Here is a 20,341-nt window from a genome sequence, read left to right as displayed (position 1 = left end):
TTTAAAAGCCTTTTTTTTGGGGGGTTCCATGCTAAAAAAATCTACCTCAACTGCATTCCTCCTGTTAATTGCTTGTGTTTGCTACATTACTTTTCAGCTGCTTTGTCAAATGGGTCTCCAAAAAGTGGAACAAAAATATCTTGGAAATGAGTAAATTTGTATCCAATCATTCATTCTTAGGTGAAACTCAGGCTGGTTAGATAGGATAGATGTGGTGAATTCAAGCTCAACCCCAGATAATGGTTGTTCGGTACCTGTTTTTAAAAACACTATCCACAAAAAGAAATTAAAAAAAAAAAAAAATCAAATCAAATAAATTTGATAATAAAAAATAGAAATTAATTTTTTATTCTTAAAAATAAAAAATAAGATGTCTAGGACATCTTTTATTTGTTTATAAATGTTTTACACTGTGTTTTTTTGAAATTATTTTAAGAAATAATTACCAAAATATGGAGAATAATTAAAAATAAAACATCCTATATAAAAATTATTTTTATATATGGAAAACGGATTTAAACCATTTTAAATTCCTAAATAGATATTTGTTTTACAAAGTTTTAGAGAATAATTTTTAAAAATAATTACCAAATAAGACCTAAAAATTTAAATTTTGCATTTTATTCATTTGTATCTTAGTCTCATTTGTTTTTATTATATTCTTTTATAATTCTGATTTCATACATTTATGCCCTTATCAAATGATTTAAATCTCATCAAACACTTTCAATCCCAATATTACAAATTTGATGAGTATCGAATTACTACTCTTAACATTTTTCTAAAACTTATTTACTTGAAACCCAATTTAGCTTTTGGTTTAACTTAAATTTGATCCAAACTTATTTTTCTAAACTTGAGTTCAAATCAAATTAGATTCGAGTTAGCAAATATATGGTACAGATAATTCAACTAATAAACATTATATAAGTATAACATCCATTTTCCTAAATATTTTTAAATATAAAAAATAGTTATTCATAATTAATGCACTAAATCTTCATGTGAGAGATAGTTTTTTAGATGGAATAATATCGTATTATTTGATTAAAAAGACGAAATAATCTTATATTTTTAAATCTAATTTTTAGTATATTTTTATCCAAATAATTAATATTTTTTTCTAAAAATATTTTCTATATCTTTTTTGTAAAAATAATATTTTTTTAAAAAAAATTATATGAAAGTAATAAAAATATTAAGAAATATTTACATAAAAAAATGAATTATTTTCTACGTTGGGACACGGGAAAGACTACTTTTATAAATTTAAGATTATTTCATCTATTTTAATAAATAATCCTTATTTATTCTTAACACTAATAAAAATAAAAACACTTTCAAAAAAATAAAATTAATTATTTGTACTTTTTACTCCCCGAAGAAGCAAAAAATTGAAATCTTGGCCAAGACGTGGCTACAAATAAAAATAAGGGGTTTAGGTTAATAATGTTGGGAATGGGGCCCCGAGTGGCTCAACCTCTATGGACGGTCCACATTGAGCATAAAATCTATGGAGACATAAATAAAGAAAAATAGAATAGAAGAAAAGGAAAAATGGAAAGCATACCCACATTTTAAGGATGTCCTGCATCCAAAGGACAGCAATGAGGGCCCCCTGCTCTGACCCTTGTACCACTATGACGACAATTTGGTCTTTTTGGTATTTTCAACCATATTATCTTACACTTTTTTTCTTAAAGGCTGGGCTTCTCTGTACCCGCTTCCCCAAATTCCTCTCCATTTTTACATTAGATTCCCGATTACCCAAAGTGCAGAAATGTTTTTAGTCTTTCAAAAAATATTTTCAGGAGAATCATCTATGAAATGTTTTTTTACAAAACATTACAATTGATTTTTCAAAATTTGAAAAATGTTTTCTAATTTTCTTTTTCAAAAGTACTTTTTGGATTAAAAGTGTTTTTTAAAAACACTACCAATAGGCTCTTAATAAGTACTTTTTTATTAGTAAGATTTTGTTTGTCAGTGTTTTTAAAAACATTTTAAAAATTATTTAAAAAAAATTAAATATCTAATAAAATTTAAAAAACGCTTTTAAAAAATAAAAAATCGCTTATAGTGTTTCCTAAAACACACTTTAGAGTATGTTTGAGAGTGATTTTTAAAAATATTTTTAATATTTCTAATACTTAAATGATAAAGAATTTTAAATGTTATAAATATTAAAAACATTTTTTAGAAATATTAAAAAACACTTATATAAGAGCAATTAAAAGAGAAACACTATCACATCAAGTCTATTGATAACGCGTCATTTCTAATACTCAAAAAATAAAAAATTTTAAATATTAGAAAAACTAAAAATATATCCTAAATTTACTATCAAATGCACTCTAAGTGTTTAATAAAATTTAAGAAATATTTTTAAAATTTGAAAAATTATTCTATAGTATTGAAAAATCACTTATAACATTTTATGGAGAAAACTTCTTGAGTAATTCTTTTAAAAACACTTCATAAGAAATTATTTTAAGGAAAAACACTTTCAATAGATATACACGAGAGTATCAAATTGGGAGAGAGATGATTAAGGTGGATATGGACACCAATTATTTTTTAATCTCAAAAATACCCCCTGAATCGTACCGCGGGAGGTGTTACCCCCCGCACCCCCAACCTATCATCCGCCCTTAATAATAAAAATACAAGCTTGAATGACAAATGTCATCATTCCACTTCACTTTACTTCGACATTTGCCTCTTTTTTTCCATATATATTTTACTTTCAATTCACATACTACAATACCATGAAACAAGATTTTGATAATATTTTAACATATTAATTGATTTAACAATTTAAAATATTTGGTAATAAGTCAATAACATGTATTTAATTATTTGGACAACTCCAAAAATAAAAATAATTTCTATTTTTTATTATGTTTTAGTGATGTTAATGGTAAGATTAGTCTTTGATATTGTGTTGAACTGTCAATTTTCCTAAGGCTATATTTGGTTATGGGAAAGCAGTAAAGAAAGAAAAAAATATTAAGGAAAATAATTTTTTCATGTTTGATTTTATTGTGAAAAATGCAAAAAAAAGTTAAATATAATTAAAATTATTAAGAAATTTATATATTTTTAAATAATTTAATCTATATATAAAAAAGTTAAATACATGAAAAAAAGTTTGAAGTGACATATAAAAATAATTTATTACTTTTAAATTTATTTTTTATTTTCTTTCTTTCTATTTTTTTTTTCTTTATTTTCATTCCCTCACATTTTCCTTCAATATTCTTGAGAAACAAATATAGCCTAAATGTTTGCGGACATCATGCTTCTTAATGGTTATCACATTGGAGAGAGTTTTTCTTTTTCTTTTTATTTATTTATTTTTTGATAACTCTTTTTAGCCAATTTGGAAAATAATTTTTGTGGTAGATTATTGTGCATGTAAAAGTACTTTATTGAATGTAAATCTATTTTTTATTGTTTATTTCCTTTTATTATTTATTATTTATTTTCTTTTTCATGTATTTTCTCTCAAAATTTCCTATGTTTGGTTCCTAGATAGTAATAGCGAAAGGAAAAAAAAATGCTAAAAAAATAAATTTTTTATGTTTGGTTTCAATATGAAAAATATGAAAGAAAATAAAATATAAGTAAAATGAGTTCAAAATTTATATATTTTTAAATTACTTAATGTTTGGTTCCTAGATAGAAATAGCGAAAGAAAAAAAAATGCTAAAAAAATAAAATTTTCATGTTTGATTTCAATATGAAAAATACGAAAGAAAATAAAATATAAGTAAAATGACATATAAAATAATTTATTAATTTTAAATCTAATTTTTCTTACTTCCTCTCAATTTTTTCCTCCTCACATTTTTCAATAACCAAACATTACCTTAACGTAATAGTAAGATCACATTCAGTATTATGCATTGAAATAAATAATACACTAAAATTTTAATATTAATTTTATTTTAGCATTTAAAAATAAAAATAAAAATACTATTTAAAGCAATTAAGGGTATTAAATGATGGGGCTTGGCATTGTACATTTGTGCATAAGGAGATGGTAGAGGAGAGCAGCAAAAACTTAAAGGAGCCAAGTCATGAATTCAAAACAACTACTCATAAAGAAATTTAAATGCTGGCTTTGAGCAAAGGGATCACCTTCAATTTCTTCAACAACAATTCGTACCCACCATTACTTAAATTAAATTAATAACTGAACCAACTATTTTGTAGTAATTACTTAGCCCATCAAATTTTCCTGAGTACCAAACAAAATCTAAGGCTTCGTTTGACTTTTGTTTTCAATAATAGTTTCTTTTTCTCTTTTTTTCTTTTTTTTGAAAAATAAAAATAAAAATGAAAATATGTTTGGTTATTCATTTTTCCAAAACAAAATTTCAGAAATTATTATGAAATTAAGTCGTTTTTTAGAACATGTTTTAATTGTTTTCTAAATGTTATTTTACACAATAATTATATCCATATGGAGAATGATTAAAAAAATAAAATATTAAAGATTAAAGTCTTTTTTAAATATATTTGAAAACATAGAAAACAAGTTGAAAACATTCATTCTAAGTATCCAAACAATTTTAGTTTTTATTTTTTTTATTCTAGAATATAAAAGAGAATTGTTTTTACAAAATATTCTTAAATGATAATTTTTTAAAACATTTTCAAAACTTAGAGTCTATTTAGTAACTGTGTTTTAGAATAATTTTATATTTTTCAAAACCAAAAAAAAAATTTGGAAAATTAGTTTGATAATCAAAATCTATTTTTTATTTTTTTTTTAGGGCGTTTTCAAAGAATATTTTTTAGTTGTTTTGTCTTATTTTCTAAGAGTTATTTAAAAAAATAATTATATAAAGATGTAGAATGATTAAAAATAAAATATTAAATATAAAAATTATTTTAAAACATATTTAAAAATATTAAAAACATGTTAAAAATATTATAGATTGAAAAAAACATTGTTTTATAAAATATCAAATAACAGTATAAAAAACTATTATTAAATACTGTTTTTTTAAAACTGTTTTTGAAAACAGTTACGACATACCATAGTTTAAATATGTTTTATGTTTTTTTGTATAAAAAATCTAAATTCTTACATTTTAATTATTTTTTTAAAAATTATTATATTTTCAAGATGGGTTTGTAAGAATTTTTGTATTTTGTATACACGTTATTATTGTTTTAAAATTTTTGGGCTGTTTTCACTTTTTTGTTGGGTGTTGTTAAAAATTAATTATGTAAATATGGAAAATGATTAAACATAAACCCATAAAAAACATAATAAGAAAATTTTAAAATTTTAAATAGATTTTTATTAATGAGAACATAAGAAAATTGTTTTTAAAAAATGTTCTTAAATAACTATTTTTGAAAATGTTCCCAAATAATTCCTAAAATTTCCTTCCAATATCATTTTTGTTTTTTGATTTTAAAAATAAAAACTTTTATATTTTTAGAGCCATTGTATCGTAAATATAAGATTAAATTTGATAATTATTTTTGAACAGTTATAAAATTTAGCTTTTGAGAAGGGATTTTGATTCTTTAATGTTTTATAAAACAAATGTCAATTTGGAAATTTGAAATATTTTTAATATGTTTTCTATATTTTTAAAAATAATTTTTTATTTTTAATCATTTTTCATATTTAAATATAATTATTTTTTAAAATAATAGTAAAAAATAAGTAAAAATAATTAAAAGATGTTTTCTAAAAACATATTTTATAAAACTGTTTTTTATTTTCTGGATGCTAAATTATCAGCTGCAACTTACAGGCAGTTTTCAAGTGAATTTTTAGCCAGGTGGCAGTAGAGGAGGAGTATTATAGAGAAGGGTTGCAGAGATGGCAGGTGGATCGAATCACAGAGAGTGCCCTCCCAAAGGGGCCAGAGAATGGACCCTTAAAATCAAAAGACGTGAACAAAAGGCATAATTACAAAGCTACCCCCAACCCTCAAATTCCCGCCCTATACAAAACAAAAAGTGATCAGACATGGGATGAGATGACGACGGACCATGATGAGGATGCTCCCATTCTGACCTGTAGGCCCCACCCTCACAACTATACTTTAAGAATCTACCTGTCCTCCATTAACCCACATTTCCATACCATGAGCGCCCCCGCACTCGAATATTATTAAATCAAATTATAGTTGATCATTTTCAAAATTTAAATTAATTCTTCTCTCTGTGTATATATATAGCCTCCGCAGCATAGATTGCATACTCAGCCACTCAAATGGGCCAGGGCTGTGTCCGCCGGTTCTCGGCGCCCACTCTTCCCATGCTTCTCGCCCTTATCCTACTTTTCCTACACCTCTTCGCCGGCAACGCCGTCGCTTGGCGGCCGTGGCCTAATCACAATGTAAACGCCACCGATCTCCAGTTCGGCGGCTCCAAGAAGTACGAGGGCTCATCGGAGTTCGTCCACCTCAGGTACCATATGGGTCCGGTGCTGACGGAGAACATCACCGTCAACATCATCTGGTACGGCACGTGGCAGAGGGCCCAGAAGAAGATCATCCGGGAGTTCATCAACTCGATCTCCTCCCGCGACGCCAAGCGGCCCTCCGTCGCCGGATGGTGGCGCACGGTGACGTTCTACACCGACCAGACGGGCGCCAACATCTCCCGCTCGCTGCACCTCGCGGCAGAGAAGAGCGACCGGTTCTACTCCCACGGGAAGAAGCTCACCCGCTTATCGATACAGTCTGTGATCAAAAGTGCGGTGACAGCCAAAACGAAGCCGTTGCCCATCAACCCAAAAAGTGGGATCTACCTGCTCCTCACATCTGATGACGTGTACGTCCAGGATTTCTGCGGTCAGGTCTGTGGCTTCCACTACTTCACCTTCCCATCAATAGTGGGCTACACGCTGCCGTACGCCTGGGTGGGCAACTCCGCCAAACTATGCCCAGGCATGTGCGCCTACCCCTTCGCCGTACCGGATTACATCCCGGGCCTCAAACCGCTAAAATCACCCAACGGTGACGCAGGCATAGACGGAATGATAAGCGTGATTGGCCACGAGATTGCTGAACTGGCAACGAACCCCCTGGTGAACGCATGGTACGCCGGGACGGACCCAGTTTTTCCAGTGGAGATTGCGGATCTCTGTGAGGGGATTTACGGCACTGGCGGTGGGGGTTCATACACCGGTCAGCTCTTAGACGGCGAGGATGGCGCCACGTACAACATGAATGGCATCAGACGGCGGTTCTTGGTTCAGTGGCTGTGGAGCCACGTGCTGAGTTATTGCACTGGCCCGAACGCACTGGATCAGTAATATTTCCCTATTTCTTTCTTCTTCTTCTTCTTTTTTTTTTTTAATTTGAATTTTTTTTTGGGGTGTTTTTGTTGGGGACCTGGTAATGCATAATTAAGTAGTTGTTAAGTTAGTTAAGTTTGTTAAAAATGTAATAATATTTACGTATACTTTGTTCGTATACTAAATAGATTTTGGTGTTTCCCGCCATATTTTCAAGTAGGTGGAGATGGGGTGGAAAATACATTTTTGTTTGTGCTGGTGGCGTGTTTTTGTTTTTTCTGTTTTTTGTTTTCTTGTTTCTGGTATTATTTGTTTTTTTTTTCAAAAATTGGAAGAGAAAAAAGAGAAAAAAGAGAAAAGAGAGAGGGAGGAGCAAAGCACATAGGGACATGCGATAAAGGGACCTTACCTTTTGCAAGCTTCACTTTTTCCGGACACGAAGCAATTATTTTGTTTTTAGAGAATATATTTCATAACAATATGGCCCCGTTTGGTTCGGGATATACCAAGGATAGATAGAAAGAAAAACTGATTTTGATTATGAAAATTTTATATATTTTTAAATTATTTAATTTTTATATAATAAAGAAAAATTAAATAAAATAAATTTGAAGAAGTATATAAAATTAATTTATTTGATTTAAATCTATTTTACATTTTATATTTTTTTGTCCTATTTTTTCTTAAATTTTCAAAAATAAAACATGGTATGTGTGGTTTTAACTTCAATGGTTTTATTTATAGTATCAAAGAATTCTAATAAAATGTCATTAAAAATAGAATAATTGATGATAGAAAATAAAGTTTTCGATCGTTAACCGAGGTAGTTCAATAGGTTCGATCTTGGGTTTGCTCTCCAATGATCACTAAATCGAGTCCCCGAGAATCATTGTTATTTTCTATTAACATAGACAATTTATTTAGTTACAACATTAACTAAAAAATATTGGTGGGATATGTATCAACCATCAAACTCAACACCTACTTTATGGGGATTTGAGCTGCGAGGGTTATGAGGCAGCACAGCAGCGAGGCCTCTTTTTTTTTCAAACTATTTTGAATGCTTTTTCTGTCTTTTCCTTTCTTAAAGTGACCAACTTTTGTCCTGTTTCACTCACTGCCCTACCAATCATCCCTGCCACCCTTGCTCCCCTCTTTCCATTTTTTTTTTTTTACAATCTAATTTATAAAAAATAAGAAAAATAATGTATGACTCAAAATATATATATATATATATATATATAACTTTAAACCTACTACATTCTCACCACAACTACTTAATTATTTTTAAAAATAATACTAAAAAAACAAATTTAAAAAAAAAAAATGAAAATAATTTCTTTAATTTTTATAAAATAAAAATCTATTTAAAACCTAAAATATTTTTAATCCATTTTAAATAATTTTATAAATAATATTTTATTTTTAATTATTCTATATATTTGTATAATTATTTTTTAAAATAATATGAAACAATCGATGTTATATGAAAATACCTTTTTATTTTTATTTTTAAAAATAGAAAATAAAAAATATTTTTTTATTATCAAATATGTTTTTTATTTATTTTTTTAAAAATAAAAAATTATTCTAGAAAATAGTTTCCAACCAAACCCTCATGATATATTTTTTTATTATAAATATTTTTAAATAAAAATAAATTAAGTGTGCGTTTCATAATAATTATAGAAATATTTATAATATTTAAATGATAATTTTTTTTTAATTATTAAAAATATTAAAAAAACATTTTAAATAAACTCTAAAAAAATTAGACCATTCTTGATAGAATGTTTGTTGATATTATATCAAACATATTGAAAAGGAAAATATTTGTTTTGAAATATTGAGGAAAAGAATATATATATTATAAAATCAGTGGTTGGGCCCAGTTTGGTTGAAGACCGTGAAACCCTAACCCAAAAGGTTGGCAAATTGAGGAGAATGGTCAGACGACTCAGACGGCAAACTAAACACATTTGACTCCAACTGGAAGCCACTCAAGAACCCATTAAAATCCAATTACTTTTCTAATTTCAATTAAATATTATTATTAGCAGTCAACATCGGCGGAAAGTGCAGCCGCGCATGAAAACTTGGTCTTCTGTCTTGACCCTAAAGGATTTTTATTTATTTTTAAAATGATACTTTTATAAAAAAAATCATTCAGTTTAATTATGCCTATCTTCTCCTATTAATATTAGGAAAGAATGGTGAGGGTATCCCCATTCAACTTTTTAGGAGTCAATTTGGTAATGATTTTAAGGTACGATTTTAATATTTTTAATATTTAAAAATTTGTATTTTTTAATTGTTAGAATGGTTAAAAATATTTTTTAAAATTTAATAGATTTTAAAAATACATTTAAAAATAATTTTAGAAAATAATTTTAATATCTTTAACACTTAAATAATAATAAAAAATTTAAATATTAAAAATATTAAAAACACTCCTAGAATAAATAGCAAAAACGCTCTAAGTCTTATTTGATAACTTGTTTTGAAATATATTTCTATTTTTCATTAAAAAAAAAAAGAGGAAAAAACACTTTTAATGATCATAAAAATTAAAAACAGATTTCTAACATTAAAAATAGAGTATTTTTAAATTGTTATCTATTGCTTTTATGTGTTTTTTAAAAACTGTTTTAAAAAATAATGATAAAAATATGAAAAATGATTAAAAGAAAAACACTACATTAAAAACATTTTGGTTATGTTTGGTTATTAGAAAATACTAAAAAAAAAATGTAAAGGAAAATGATTTTATCATATTTGATTGTTAATGAAAAATATCAAAGAAAATCAAATATAATTAAAACTAGTTAGAAACTCATGTATTTTTAAATTATTTAATCTTTATATCGATAAGTTAAAATAAGTAAAACGAGTTTAAAGTAGTAAATAAAATTATTTTTTATTTTCCTTCACTTTCTTTTCCTTTTACTTTTCCTTTGTATTTTCCATCCCTTATAATTCCCTCAAAATTTTCAAGAACCAAACATAGCCGAAAAGGTTCCTAAACAAACATTTGTTTTATAGAACATTATAAAATTATTTTTAAAAATTATTTTTAGAAACTATTTTTTAGAATTATTTTTTAAAACAGTTACCAAATAGGGTCTTAGTCTACTGTTTAAAGTATACAAAAAAATCCGAATCGAGAAATAAAGGTACAACAAAATAAAGGATACAAAATAATGAATTTTAAATACACATATAAGGTCATATGATTAGTTGTATTCTTTTAGGTTATGTTTGGTTTTCGAAAAGTTTGAGGGAAAATGAGAAAGAGAGAAAATAGAGAGGAAAAGTAAATGAAAAGGAAAAATGAAGAAAAATAAAAAATAAATTCAAAGTCAATGAATTGTTTTGATATACTACTTCATACTTTTTTCACATATTTCAATCTTCTATATAAAAATTGAATAATTTAAAAATATATAAATTTATTAATAATTTTAATTATATTTGATTTTTTTTATAACAAAACCAAATATAAAAAATTATTTTTCTCAATATTTCTTCTCTTTCCCTAATACTTTCCGGGAACCAAAACCTTGCAGTAATAAACCCTAATATTAATATTAAGATTGGAAAGGGTAATGGTTATTTAGTTTTGATGATCTCCAAAGAGAGATGGAGAACCTACCAATCAAATTAGGTGACAATAAGGTATAGTATTTATAGAAAGGAGTAGAATGTGTGTTGGAATTTATCAATTGTCATTGCTTGAGCGGTTTCATTTGGGTTGTGTTATTAGTTATTAGTTATAAGTCATAAATAAGGGAGGATGAATTTATGTTCAAAACTTGTGTTGATTAGAGGGTTTTCAGTCTCTATCAATATTATGGGGATGGCGATGTTTTGAATCTTCAACCATAATGTTTAATGATGGAATTTAATTGACAAGTATTGGATAATATGTCGGTAATGACTTGAACATGTTGGATTGAGTTAGATTTGAGTTATCGGATAGTATGTCGGTAATGACTCGAACATGTTAGATTGAGTTAGATTTGAGTTAAATAATAATTTATATCGTACTATATGCTAAAATAAAATAAAAATATATTGTCAAAATAAAATGAAGTATATGGATGTTATTTAAAAAATTTATATTAAAATTTCGAAATAATTTTAAAAATTCAATCTAAATATTGAGAATAAGATATTATATTTTGGGTTTAAATTATAATCAACAAACTTTTATAATAAAAATGATTTTCAAAATTTAGTAATAAAAGCCTAAGACTTTAATATACAAATTATACAAGATGGAGGATTTTTTAGGGATTAAGGGAGGAATTTTTTTTTTTGAACCTGAAAAAAATTTCTCTTCACCACCTGCAACAAAAGCCCATTTGAGAAAATTAGAATTATAAGGCATGGGAATGAATTCTATTTTAATTAGCTGTGGAAATAAAACAATTTTAAGAAATAGTTTTTATTTTAAAATTGAAATTTATAAAGATATCATTTTTAGAGAAATTTTAATTATTAAAATAAAATAATAACAATATTTTATTTTTATCAGAAAATATTTTGAAACATGTTTTACTTAATATTTTCATTTAAAGAAATCAATAATCAGCTTAAATGATTATCTAAAATTTTGAAATTAATTTTTAAAATTTTCTTGTGCGTATTTTTTGATTATTTTTAAAAACGGATGAAAATAACTTCTATTTTTTTAAAGAAATTATTATCTATTTTATTTTGTTTTTAAAAAATTGAAAATAAATAACAATAATCAAACAGTGTTATAAATTTTTAAAAACTATTTTCTGTTTTTAAAAACAAAAAAATTGTTTTTAAAAACTTTGTCAAATAAGTTTTAATTTTTTCTAAGTAAAAACATTTTCAATCATTATGAAGTGTTTTAAAATTTTCAAAATATACCCATTTAATTATTTTTAAAAAAAGAAGAGGAGAAAGTAGAATGGCATGGGAAGGGAGAAAGGGGTATTGTATAATAAGAATTTTAGAGGGGGTGGGGGACCTCAGAAGCTCCATCATCTTATTTTGGCACTCAGAGTAAGAGAGAGATAGCCAATTTATATATTGAATGAGTTGGAATTTGGAAGTGAGGGACCAACATCCATTTTTTTTTTTTAAATTTTTTTATTTTGTAGCAGGCCATCTAATGATTGAGTGGTCCTGCATGTAGGTGACTCCAACACTTCCCCAAGGGTCAGTGTTTTGCATTCAATGTAATGATTTTGACAAATTTAATTTGATCCAGCAAATTTCATGATTTTCTTTAATTAGTTGTAACATTTTTAAATTTAATTTGGACTACCCTTGGGCTTAAATTTATATAGTTCTTAAAGTTTAATATTTTTAATACATATCACCAAGTTTTGTCAGCTAGTTTAAAGTTTTATTAAAGAATTAATTAGTTAAAATGGATGAAATAATTTTTAAATTTTTAAATTTAATATTTCTTATTTTTTTTCTTAAAAGATAATTTATTTTTTTACATAAATGTTTTTTATCATTTCAAGTATTTACACGTAGATTTTTTTTAAAATATAATTTTTTAAAGAAAATAATAAAGACATTTTATCATAAAAAAATTAAAACTTAAATAATCGGATTTTCAAACAACCTTTTAATAAAAAAAACCCTTTGTTAAACTTCATCAATATATATATATATATAAAAGGATCAACCCAAGTAGAAGTGGAGAAAGGTGGAAGAGTGTCCACCCACTATGGATGTGGTGGCTCCATAAAATTATTGGCCTATTTGATACTTTAAAAAAATAAAAAATAGATGGATTTTTGAAAAAAAAAATTTCTTTTGTCAGATTTTATTCTGAAAATAAGGCTACATGGTTTTTGAGAATTAAAAAAAAAATAGAAAATCATGTTTATAATAAAAAATAAAAAATAATTTTTTGTTTTTAAAAATAAAAAATAAGATTTTTTTTGAGAATATATTATTTTTGTTGTTTTCACTTCTTCTACAAAGATTGTTTTAAAAAAATAATGAAATAAATATGAAAAATAATTGAAAGTAAAACATTACATATATAACAGCTTTTGAAAATGTCCTTAAAAAAAAAATTACTTTTTAAGAACAATTTTCATAAACGTTTTCAAACAGACCTAAGTTTTTTTTTTTTAAAGAGTATTATAAGCAATAATTAAAAAGATGAATAATAATTTGAAAACTTGTGCATCGTACATGGAAAATTAGACTCCAAGACTATTTTACACAATGAAGTTCTAAAAAAAAATTTGTTCCGAAAATAATTGAAGACCATTTTTAAAGACTATTCACAAAAACTATTTTTTGATAATTATTTTTGAAAAAATTGCCAAACAGACAGTTGCCTTGAAAAATAAAAACAATTCAGACCAGTAGAACAACACTATGGAGTTATAAAGCCTGCAAATTAATATGGCTCTGCACACCAGGACATCCATTTGTAGCAAATTCACTAACACACAACAGATACTAAGATGCTCATTGCAAGCTCACAATCATTCAAATATCGCAAAAATCTCCAGAATCATAATGAGTGGTCCTATCACCCCCTGAAAACTGAGATGGATGATGGTTCACCCAGAAAAAAAGGGAAACTGTAATGCATTAATCCCAAAGAGTGATCCAAATTACAGAAGCAAATATGCAAAATCATACATATGGGAAGCTAGCCTCATAGAGACTAGTCACCACTCAATTAGTGTGCAAACCTACTTAAAAGTCTCCAGCATATGGGGAAGAGTTGTATTCACTTTGCCCAACTGTCTGAGTTATGCTATTTTACATCCTTCTGTTCATAGTGGAAGGCACTGCAGGTAGAAGCTGAGTCCATAAGAAACAACTCAATGGTCACCAGTGAGATGCTCCTCCCATAACCTGGAAACATATAACCTGGAAGTATTGTTTACATTCATGAAAAGTCATTTCGGGGTTTTGATTTCCTCGTTCTGCAGGTACTTAAGCACTCCATATGCAACAGTTCCAGCAACAAACAAGAAGACTGTTGGGGTGAAAGATGGGTATAGATACTTCACAAAGAATTTATCCCACTCTTCTGGTAGGAAGCCTGTGGATGTAAAAATAACAAAGTTAAAATCTGAACAACATAAGTCTTCCAAATTGAAACATACATCACTTGTTTGTTATTCTTTCCTTTATATCAAATCAGTTCTGATTCTATAGGAATCATGCTGGACGAGATATTAATTTGTCTGGTATGTGGTGGTCGCAAAGTCAGGGCTAATGCCATACGGTTGTCAGCCACATTACAGCTGAGAATATAATGTGCTTTAAAAGAGGAAATGACATTCGACTTACATAGGATGTGGATGGGACAAGTGTAAAGGAAAAATGAGAATCATTCTGCATGTAGTTGTGGTTTAAAAGAGGGGAATGTATTTTTACAGATGTTTGGTGTCCACACTGTTAGCTTCATCACCACAGTTTTTCTTAAAAGTATACACATCTTCCATGTGAATGAAGTTACTCTTCCTGGAAGTTGCTTTCACAACCATCAATAGACCCAGATAATGCCTAGGCATCATATGCATGTGTTTTGCCACCAAGCGATGACCACATATGTGCATTCCATCCCTTTCTTAACTCATTATATGTTTTCTCACCCACGGTTTGATAAAGGCAGCATGTAGGGATGGGAACTAGGTGGGTTTGTGACAAGTTGTGCAATTAAAAGAGCTCATTGTGTGTTTGGGTATATGATCTTAACTGATAAGCAACCCAAACCCAGATCACACCTGAGCCCAACTTGGGTTTGAGTATGTCATCTATCCCCATCTGCAACCCTGATTAGTGGGCAGGAATGATTGGTTATTTGAATTATATCAGACTAGTTTGGGTAGTTTATGTGGATCCATGCCATATTAAAATGTGATGTAATATAATATTTAAATAGTGATACTAATAATAATATGTAAGCCCAAACCATCACAACAAGGTTATGCAATTAACACAACCTCTGCCATTCACCAGCATTTGAACCCTCTCTGGTCAATACTAAGCAATAGTAAGATGAATCTGTGGCAACATGAGGTCTAACCAACAAATTTGAAAATCAAAATAAGCCCTGTTAAAGCTCCATAGTCAAGTTAGGGAGCTACTTGGAACACTTGCTAATTATAGGATGCAAATTCATCTTGGTTCTGGTCAATCTTCTTAAGCAGGAGGAGCTGAAGGAAAAACCCAAGCCAAATTCAATGATTATGTTTATTTGCTCTTATTGGGGCAGTACCCATGCTATCGTGCATTTTATGTCTGAGTACTGGATAATCATTTATTTCATTGAAATCATTCATTATTGATGAAGCCATAAGGATGTTTTGGCATAGTAGTATGGCAGAAAGCAGCCATGTGGAATCTTTTCAGTGGGTTTATGAGTATAGTTCAGAGGATTTACCTTAAATCCTCTTGACTAGGGTAAAGAATATTGTAATCCAACAAGACATCTGACATGAAACAATATTTTTGGTAGTTAAGCTAGGCTGCAGGTAGGTTTTACCTATTCCTTTCAGGTAAAGAAAAAAATAAGGCAAAAAAAAAAAAAAATTTTCATCCAAAGAGGAAACTCAGCGGTACAAACCCCCTATATCGAAGAATAAAAAGTTAAAGAACATGCAAAAGGCAACTGGCTGGAGGAGATTATGAATAAGTCAATGACCACAAACATGTGGCACATGATACCTGGGGTCTAGATGTGAGAATATAGCTGGAAAAGGTCATCCGGCTGTAGAAGGCCCAGAACACAGATTAAGGGCCCTGTTCAGATCTGGATAAAGCTTAAATCAAATAGCCCAAGTGGGAACATAGATTTTAAGTTGAAAGGTTCTTGTTGGATGGGTGAATGACATAACAAGGAAGCAAGTAGCAGTACATTCACAACTAATCAAAAAGACCTACTCCAAGCTTTTCCTAAGGTCCATCTTAAGAACTAAAGAAACTATTATCACAGTAGAACTAATCAGACACTAGCTTTTTACCAAACAAATCAAGGAAAAGAATGGTAGATTCTGTCAATGTCCCTCTCCAAATCCTAGTTAGAATGATCCAAATCATCCAATCCAACTATCTACAGCAGCCAAATGAACTCTATTCTGGTGGACAAGCCTGTCAAATCTGAGCCTTGAAGCACCATAAATACACCTGGGTCTTAAATGTGAGACAAAGTTGCAAATAGTCATATGGTTGTAGAAGGCCTAGATCATATATTAAGAGTCCAATCCAAATCTTATAATGAAAGGATGGTAGATGAAGATTTAACCAAATAGCCTAAGCAGCAATATAGATTCTAAACCAAAAGGTTGAGATGGGTGAATCATATAACAATTGAAGCTAGTAGGGTACATTTATAGATAGTCAGCAGGATCTAGTCCAAGCCTTTCCGACAGCCTACTTCCCACTAGTGAAACTATGGAATCATCTAACGATACAATGTAGCTCATCTTTTAACATAAACAAGTTCAGAAATTTTCACATTCTATGGAAAACACAATTGATGAAAATTGTCAATTAGTTTCCCTTTTTTCTTTTTTTCTTTTTTTTTTTTTAATTTTTTTCTGTTTTCTTTAGATATAGGATGCCATTGATAAGACAAAACCAAAAAAATGTTAAGTACATGTCCGTGTCCCCAGTCAAACTCTAATTAACATTATCCAAGTGATCCAACCCAACTACTCATAGCAACCAAATAAACTCTATTCAAGCATACCGACCTGTTACAAACCAAGCACCTACCTATTACAGACAAAGGCATTGAAGCATCATAAGTGTATCTTTTGCCAATGAAGCATACTCACATCCCTGCTCATCATTCCTTCAGAAACCTTCAGCTAGAATTCACTCAGATCTTGCAAGAGTAGTTTCTTGGGTGCAATCTCACAGGTATATTGATGGTATTTTAGTCCATCTTAGCAGGTCTCTCTTAGTCTTCCATTTAGTCATTTCACATCCTCATCTCTGTATATTTTTGCTTTATGTTTTCCAGAGTATTATAGTCATAAACACTTTCTTTTTCCATTTTAGGGTGGTGGCATTTGACGTTCCTCAGTAGACATGCATGAATATTTCCATTTATTTCAATCACAAGTCAACAATCAAGAAATACCCTAAGAGCACACCTCCACAACTGACTAAACCTGCAAGCCTCAAATCTCCTAGTTTCCAATTCCATTCATAAGTGCAGTTCAAGGTACTAAAAACTGTTTAATTACAAGCAAGCCAAAATTAATTAACTATGCTAAAGCAAGTAAATTCAGCCATGTTTCCTCATGTGTAAGTCAGTGGTGTTAATGAGTTGAAACTTATTCAATGACAACAATTGAAAGGTTGACCTTAAAAACCACTAATCAAGGGAGGGAAAAACCCGAATCAACTTCATAACTCCACAAAAATTGGTATTTGCAGATTCCTAAATGTAAGATAATATAAAACTAAAACAAATCAACAGAGCTTCTAAACCATATCATTTCTTAAGTTCACAAAAAGGACAATGCTATAGAGATATATTTTGCTAATCAAATTTTTTGTCTGTGAGATTAATATTTGTATCATTTTTCATTTTGCCAACTAAATGACCATCATGTTCTTATTCACATCTCATAAGTGCTCTATTCTTCCCTTATAAAATTAAATGACAGACTTGAAAAAAAAAACCAAAAAATTCCATAATTTGGAACTAAGAAAAGACAATTAGGATGAATCTGAATGCATTATTCATGTTCAAATTGCCTAAAAGTGGTGGAACTTGGGTTGAAATCGCTTCAGCATATAAAAACTTCTCTAAAATTTAATCTTACCATCTGTCTTTTTCTGATCACACCAAGGGCAACAGGGTGGATAAAAAAATTGTTTGACATTTCATTTTTCCTGAAACAATTTGCTAAATTAGAAAGGAAATGAAACGCATATCCTTTTATTTCCTTTCCCCTTCCGTTCTTCATTTAGATTTGGTCCTAGAAAGAGAAACCACACAATCAAAGCAAATAAAACCCAGAACCCAGAATGCAGAATTAGCATCTAAATTTCATTAACTCCCAACAAATCCAAGATAAGAAAGCGTACCAGAAGCAGCAAGAACAATGCCCTCCACAAGAATGATCCCACCAAGGCCTAGCCAAGCAAGAAGAAAAGCACTCTCATTTCTACCCTGCTCCTTAGACTCGCCCTGTTCTTCTACACCAAGAAACTCCGGTTTTTGAACTGGTGATCGACGGATTATGGATGCCCTCTCCCTTCTACCCTTCTCTTTCTTCTTATTGACTGCTGTTTTGACAGTTGAAGAAGCGGATCCAAAGCCCTGTCCTGGAGAAGTGGGTTGGGCACTGGTGGAGGGCTTTTGAGGCTCAGAGGAGTCCTGGCACTTGATTCTGAGTCTGGGTTTGGTGGGGGTGATGAGAATTGGTGTGTGGAGGAGAGCGTGCGGCTTTTGGATTAGCACTGCCATTTTTCAGTTTTGTTCTTCCCTCTTCGTGGTTTGTTGCTTTTGTTATGTACTTACTGAATTTTTAACACCACGAGGGAGTGATTTAATGTAATTTAATTTATTTATTTAATTTATTTTTATTTTTTATATTTAATTTTTTTAGATACATTATTTATTTATTTATACATACATGAAAAAAGAAAATGTCTTGTATTGAAAATGTGTGTCCAAATTGTAAACCATAATCCTCGTCGAATTATTACATTTTCTTGTTTTGATAATCCGATTTAAGGCTGGTTTGTTTGTCCTTTCTTAGTTTTTTGAGCTTTTTTTCTTTCGTTATCTTTGGTTATGAAAAATAGTAAGAAAAAAAAGAAACTATTAAACTAAATGTTTTGCATAAAAATTTCACATGATGATTCAAATTTTTGCACAAGTGATTATTTGCATAGCAATTTCGTATGATTATTTGAATTTTGTTATGATAGTGTGAAATGCACTAGAGAGCATGAAAATGACCTTTGCAATGACTCATTTTCTACCATTTTCTCATTAAATTGTATTTTTTTGCTTCATGGCTTTCAAATTCTACAAAATTATACAAAAATATAACTCAAATGTTTCACAAAAATCATTACAAAGAAAAGCAAATATATAACAAAAATGAAATAAAAGTAAAAAACATGGTTAGTTAGCCTAAAGACCATGCCCAATTCATCATTACATTTATTAAAAAATAAGAAAATATATTTGTTGATAAGAAAATACAACATTGTTTTTTGTTCTTAAAGTATAAAACATAACATTTGTTTTCAATAATTTTTACTTGTTTTTTAAAGTTATTTTAAAATATAATTATACAAATATGAAGAATAATTGAAAATAAAGAACTACGTATAAAAGTTATTATTAAAAAACATTTAAAAACATATAAAATAGAATATTACAAGTTCTCAAGTACATTTTTGTTCTACAAAATATTATAGAATAAATAATTTTCAAAATCAATTTTAAAAATAGTTCTAAAAATAAGTTTTAATTAAGAATTATTTTTGAAAATTGTTTTTTGATGTTTTATGAAACAAAAGTTTGTTTCGAAACTTGAAATGTTCTTAACTTATTTTATATATATTTTTTAAAATAATTTCTATATAGTGCTTTATTTTCAATCATTTCCGCATTCTTACAATTATTTTTTAAATCATTCCTCATAATACAAGCATAAACAACTAAAATATATTATTAAAAAAAAATGTTTATGTTTTTTGGTTATTAAACATACTTGTCTATTTCTTGTTCCTAAAAAAAGAAAAATTGTTTTTGAAAACAATTTTCAAACATATCCTAAACCACCAAATTTAAGGGATGAGCTAGACTTCGAACCTACCTCACCCCAAAGGTGGGCAAAGTAGTAACCTTTGTTCTTGTTTTTTGCTAATTTTATTTTCAAAATTAATGAAGAGAGAAATGCAAGAAAAATTACAATAGCTCTCATCCTTTATTAGGGTTTGCATATTCATGTCGCTGTATTCCATAAATAGAAATAAAACTAGAAACAAATTAGCTTTTTGATTAGAGAAATCTTTGACAAAGTTCGGAATTCAAATAAAAGAGAGAGAGAAAGACAAAACCTAAGTAAA

At 28.5% G+C, this 20,341-nt stretch overlaps 2 protein-coding genes across 3 annotated transcripts; one reads left to right on the top strand and one right to left on the bottom strand.

Moving 5' to 3' along the window:
- The first annotated feature begins 6,207 nt into the window (after positions 1-6,207).
- On the top strand, positions 6,208-7,480 carry LOC100266367 (protein EXORDIUM-like 3). The gene has a single exon (XM_002264687.5). The coding sequence runs from the start codon at positions 6,245-6,247 to the stop codon at positions 7,289-7,291; it is 1,047 nt and encodes a 348-aa protein (XP_002264723.2). The 5' UTR covers positions 6,208-6,244; the 3' UTR covers positions 7,292-7,480.
- A 6,373-nt stretch (positions 7,481-13,853) lies between these two features.
- Positions 13,854-18,777, bottom strand: LOC100261162 (protein LPA2). Of its 2 annotated transcripts, none has more exons than XM_002264686.5 (2): positions 18,341-18,777; positions 13,854-14,333 (listed from the first exon to the last, which is right to left on the bottom strand). In XM_002264686.5, exons 1-2 carry the CDS (start codon positions 18,720-18,722, stop codon positions 14,188-14,190), a joined length of 528 nt encoding a protein of 175 aa, XP_002264722.1. In that variant the 5' UTR covers positions 18,723-18,777; the 3' UTR covers positions 13,854-14,187. The 2 variants fall into 2 exon arrangements, with proteins under 2 accessions (XP_002264722.1, XP_059589661.1); XM_059733678.1 differs by lacking the exon at positions 13,854-14,333 and adding an exon at positions 17,785-18,231 and having other exon boundaries at positions 18,341-18,759.
- Between the last annotated feature and the right edge of the window lie 1,564 nt (positions 18,778-20,341).

The sequence above is a fragment of the Vitis vinifera genome, chromosome 16, assembly GCF_030704535.1.
Source record: "Vitis vinifera cultivar Pinot Noir 40024 chromosome 16, ASM3070453v1".
NCBI lineage: Eukaryota > Viridiplantae > Streptophyta > Magnoliopsida > Vitales > Vitaceae > Vitis > Vitis vinifera.
The sequence above is the reverse complement of the archived record's forward strand: the minus strand, read 5'-3'. Positions and strand labels throughout refer to the sequence as shown.

Excerpts from the sequence above, each read along its gene's own strand:
- LOC100266367 (XM_002264687.5), top strand. The coding sequence starts at position 6,245 with ATGGGCCAGGGCTGTGTCCGCCGGTTCTCGGCGCCCACTCTTCCCATG.
- LOC100261162 (XM_002264686.5), bottom strand. The coding sequence starts at position 18,722 with ATGGCAGTGCTAATCCAAAAGCCGCACGCTCTCCTCCACACACCAATT. Across the intron at positions 14,334-18,340 it reads CATTGTTCTTGCTGCTTCTG|GCTTCCTACCAGAAGAGTGG; the intron begins GTACGCTTTCTT and ends TTACATCCACAG.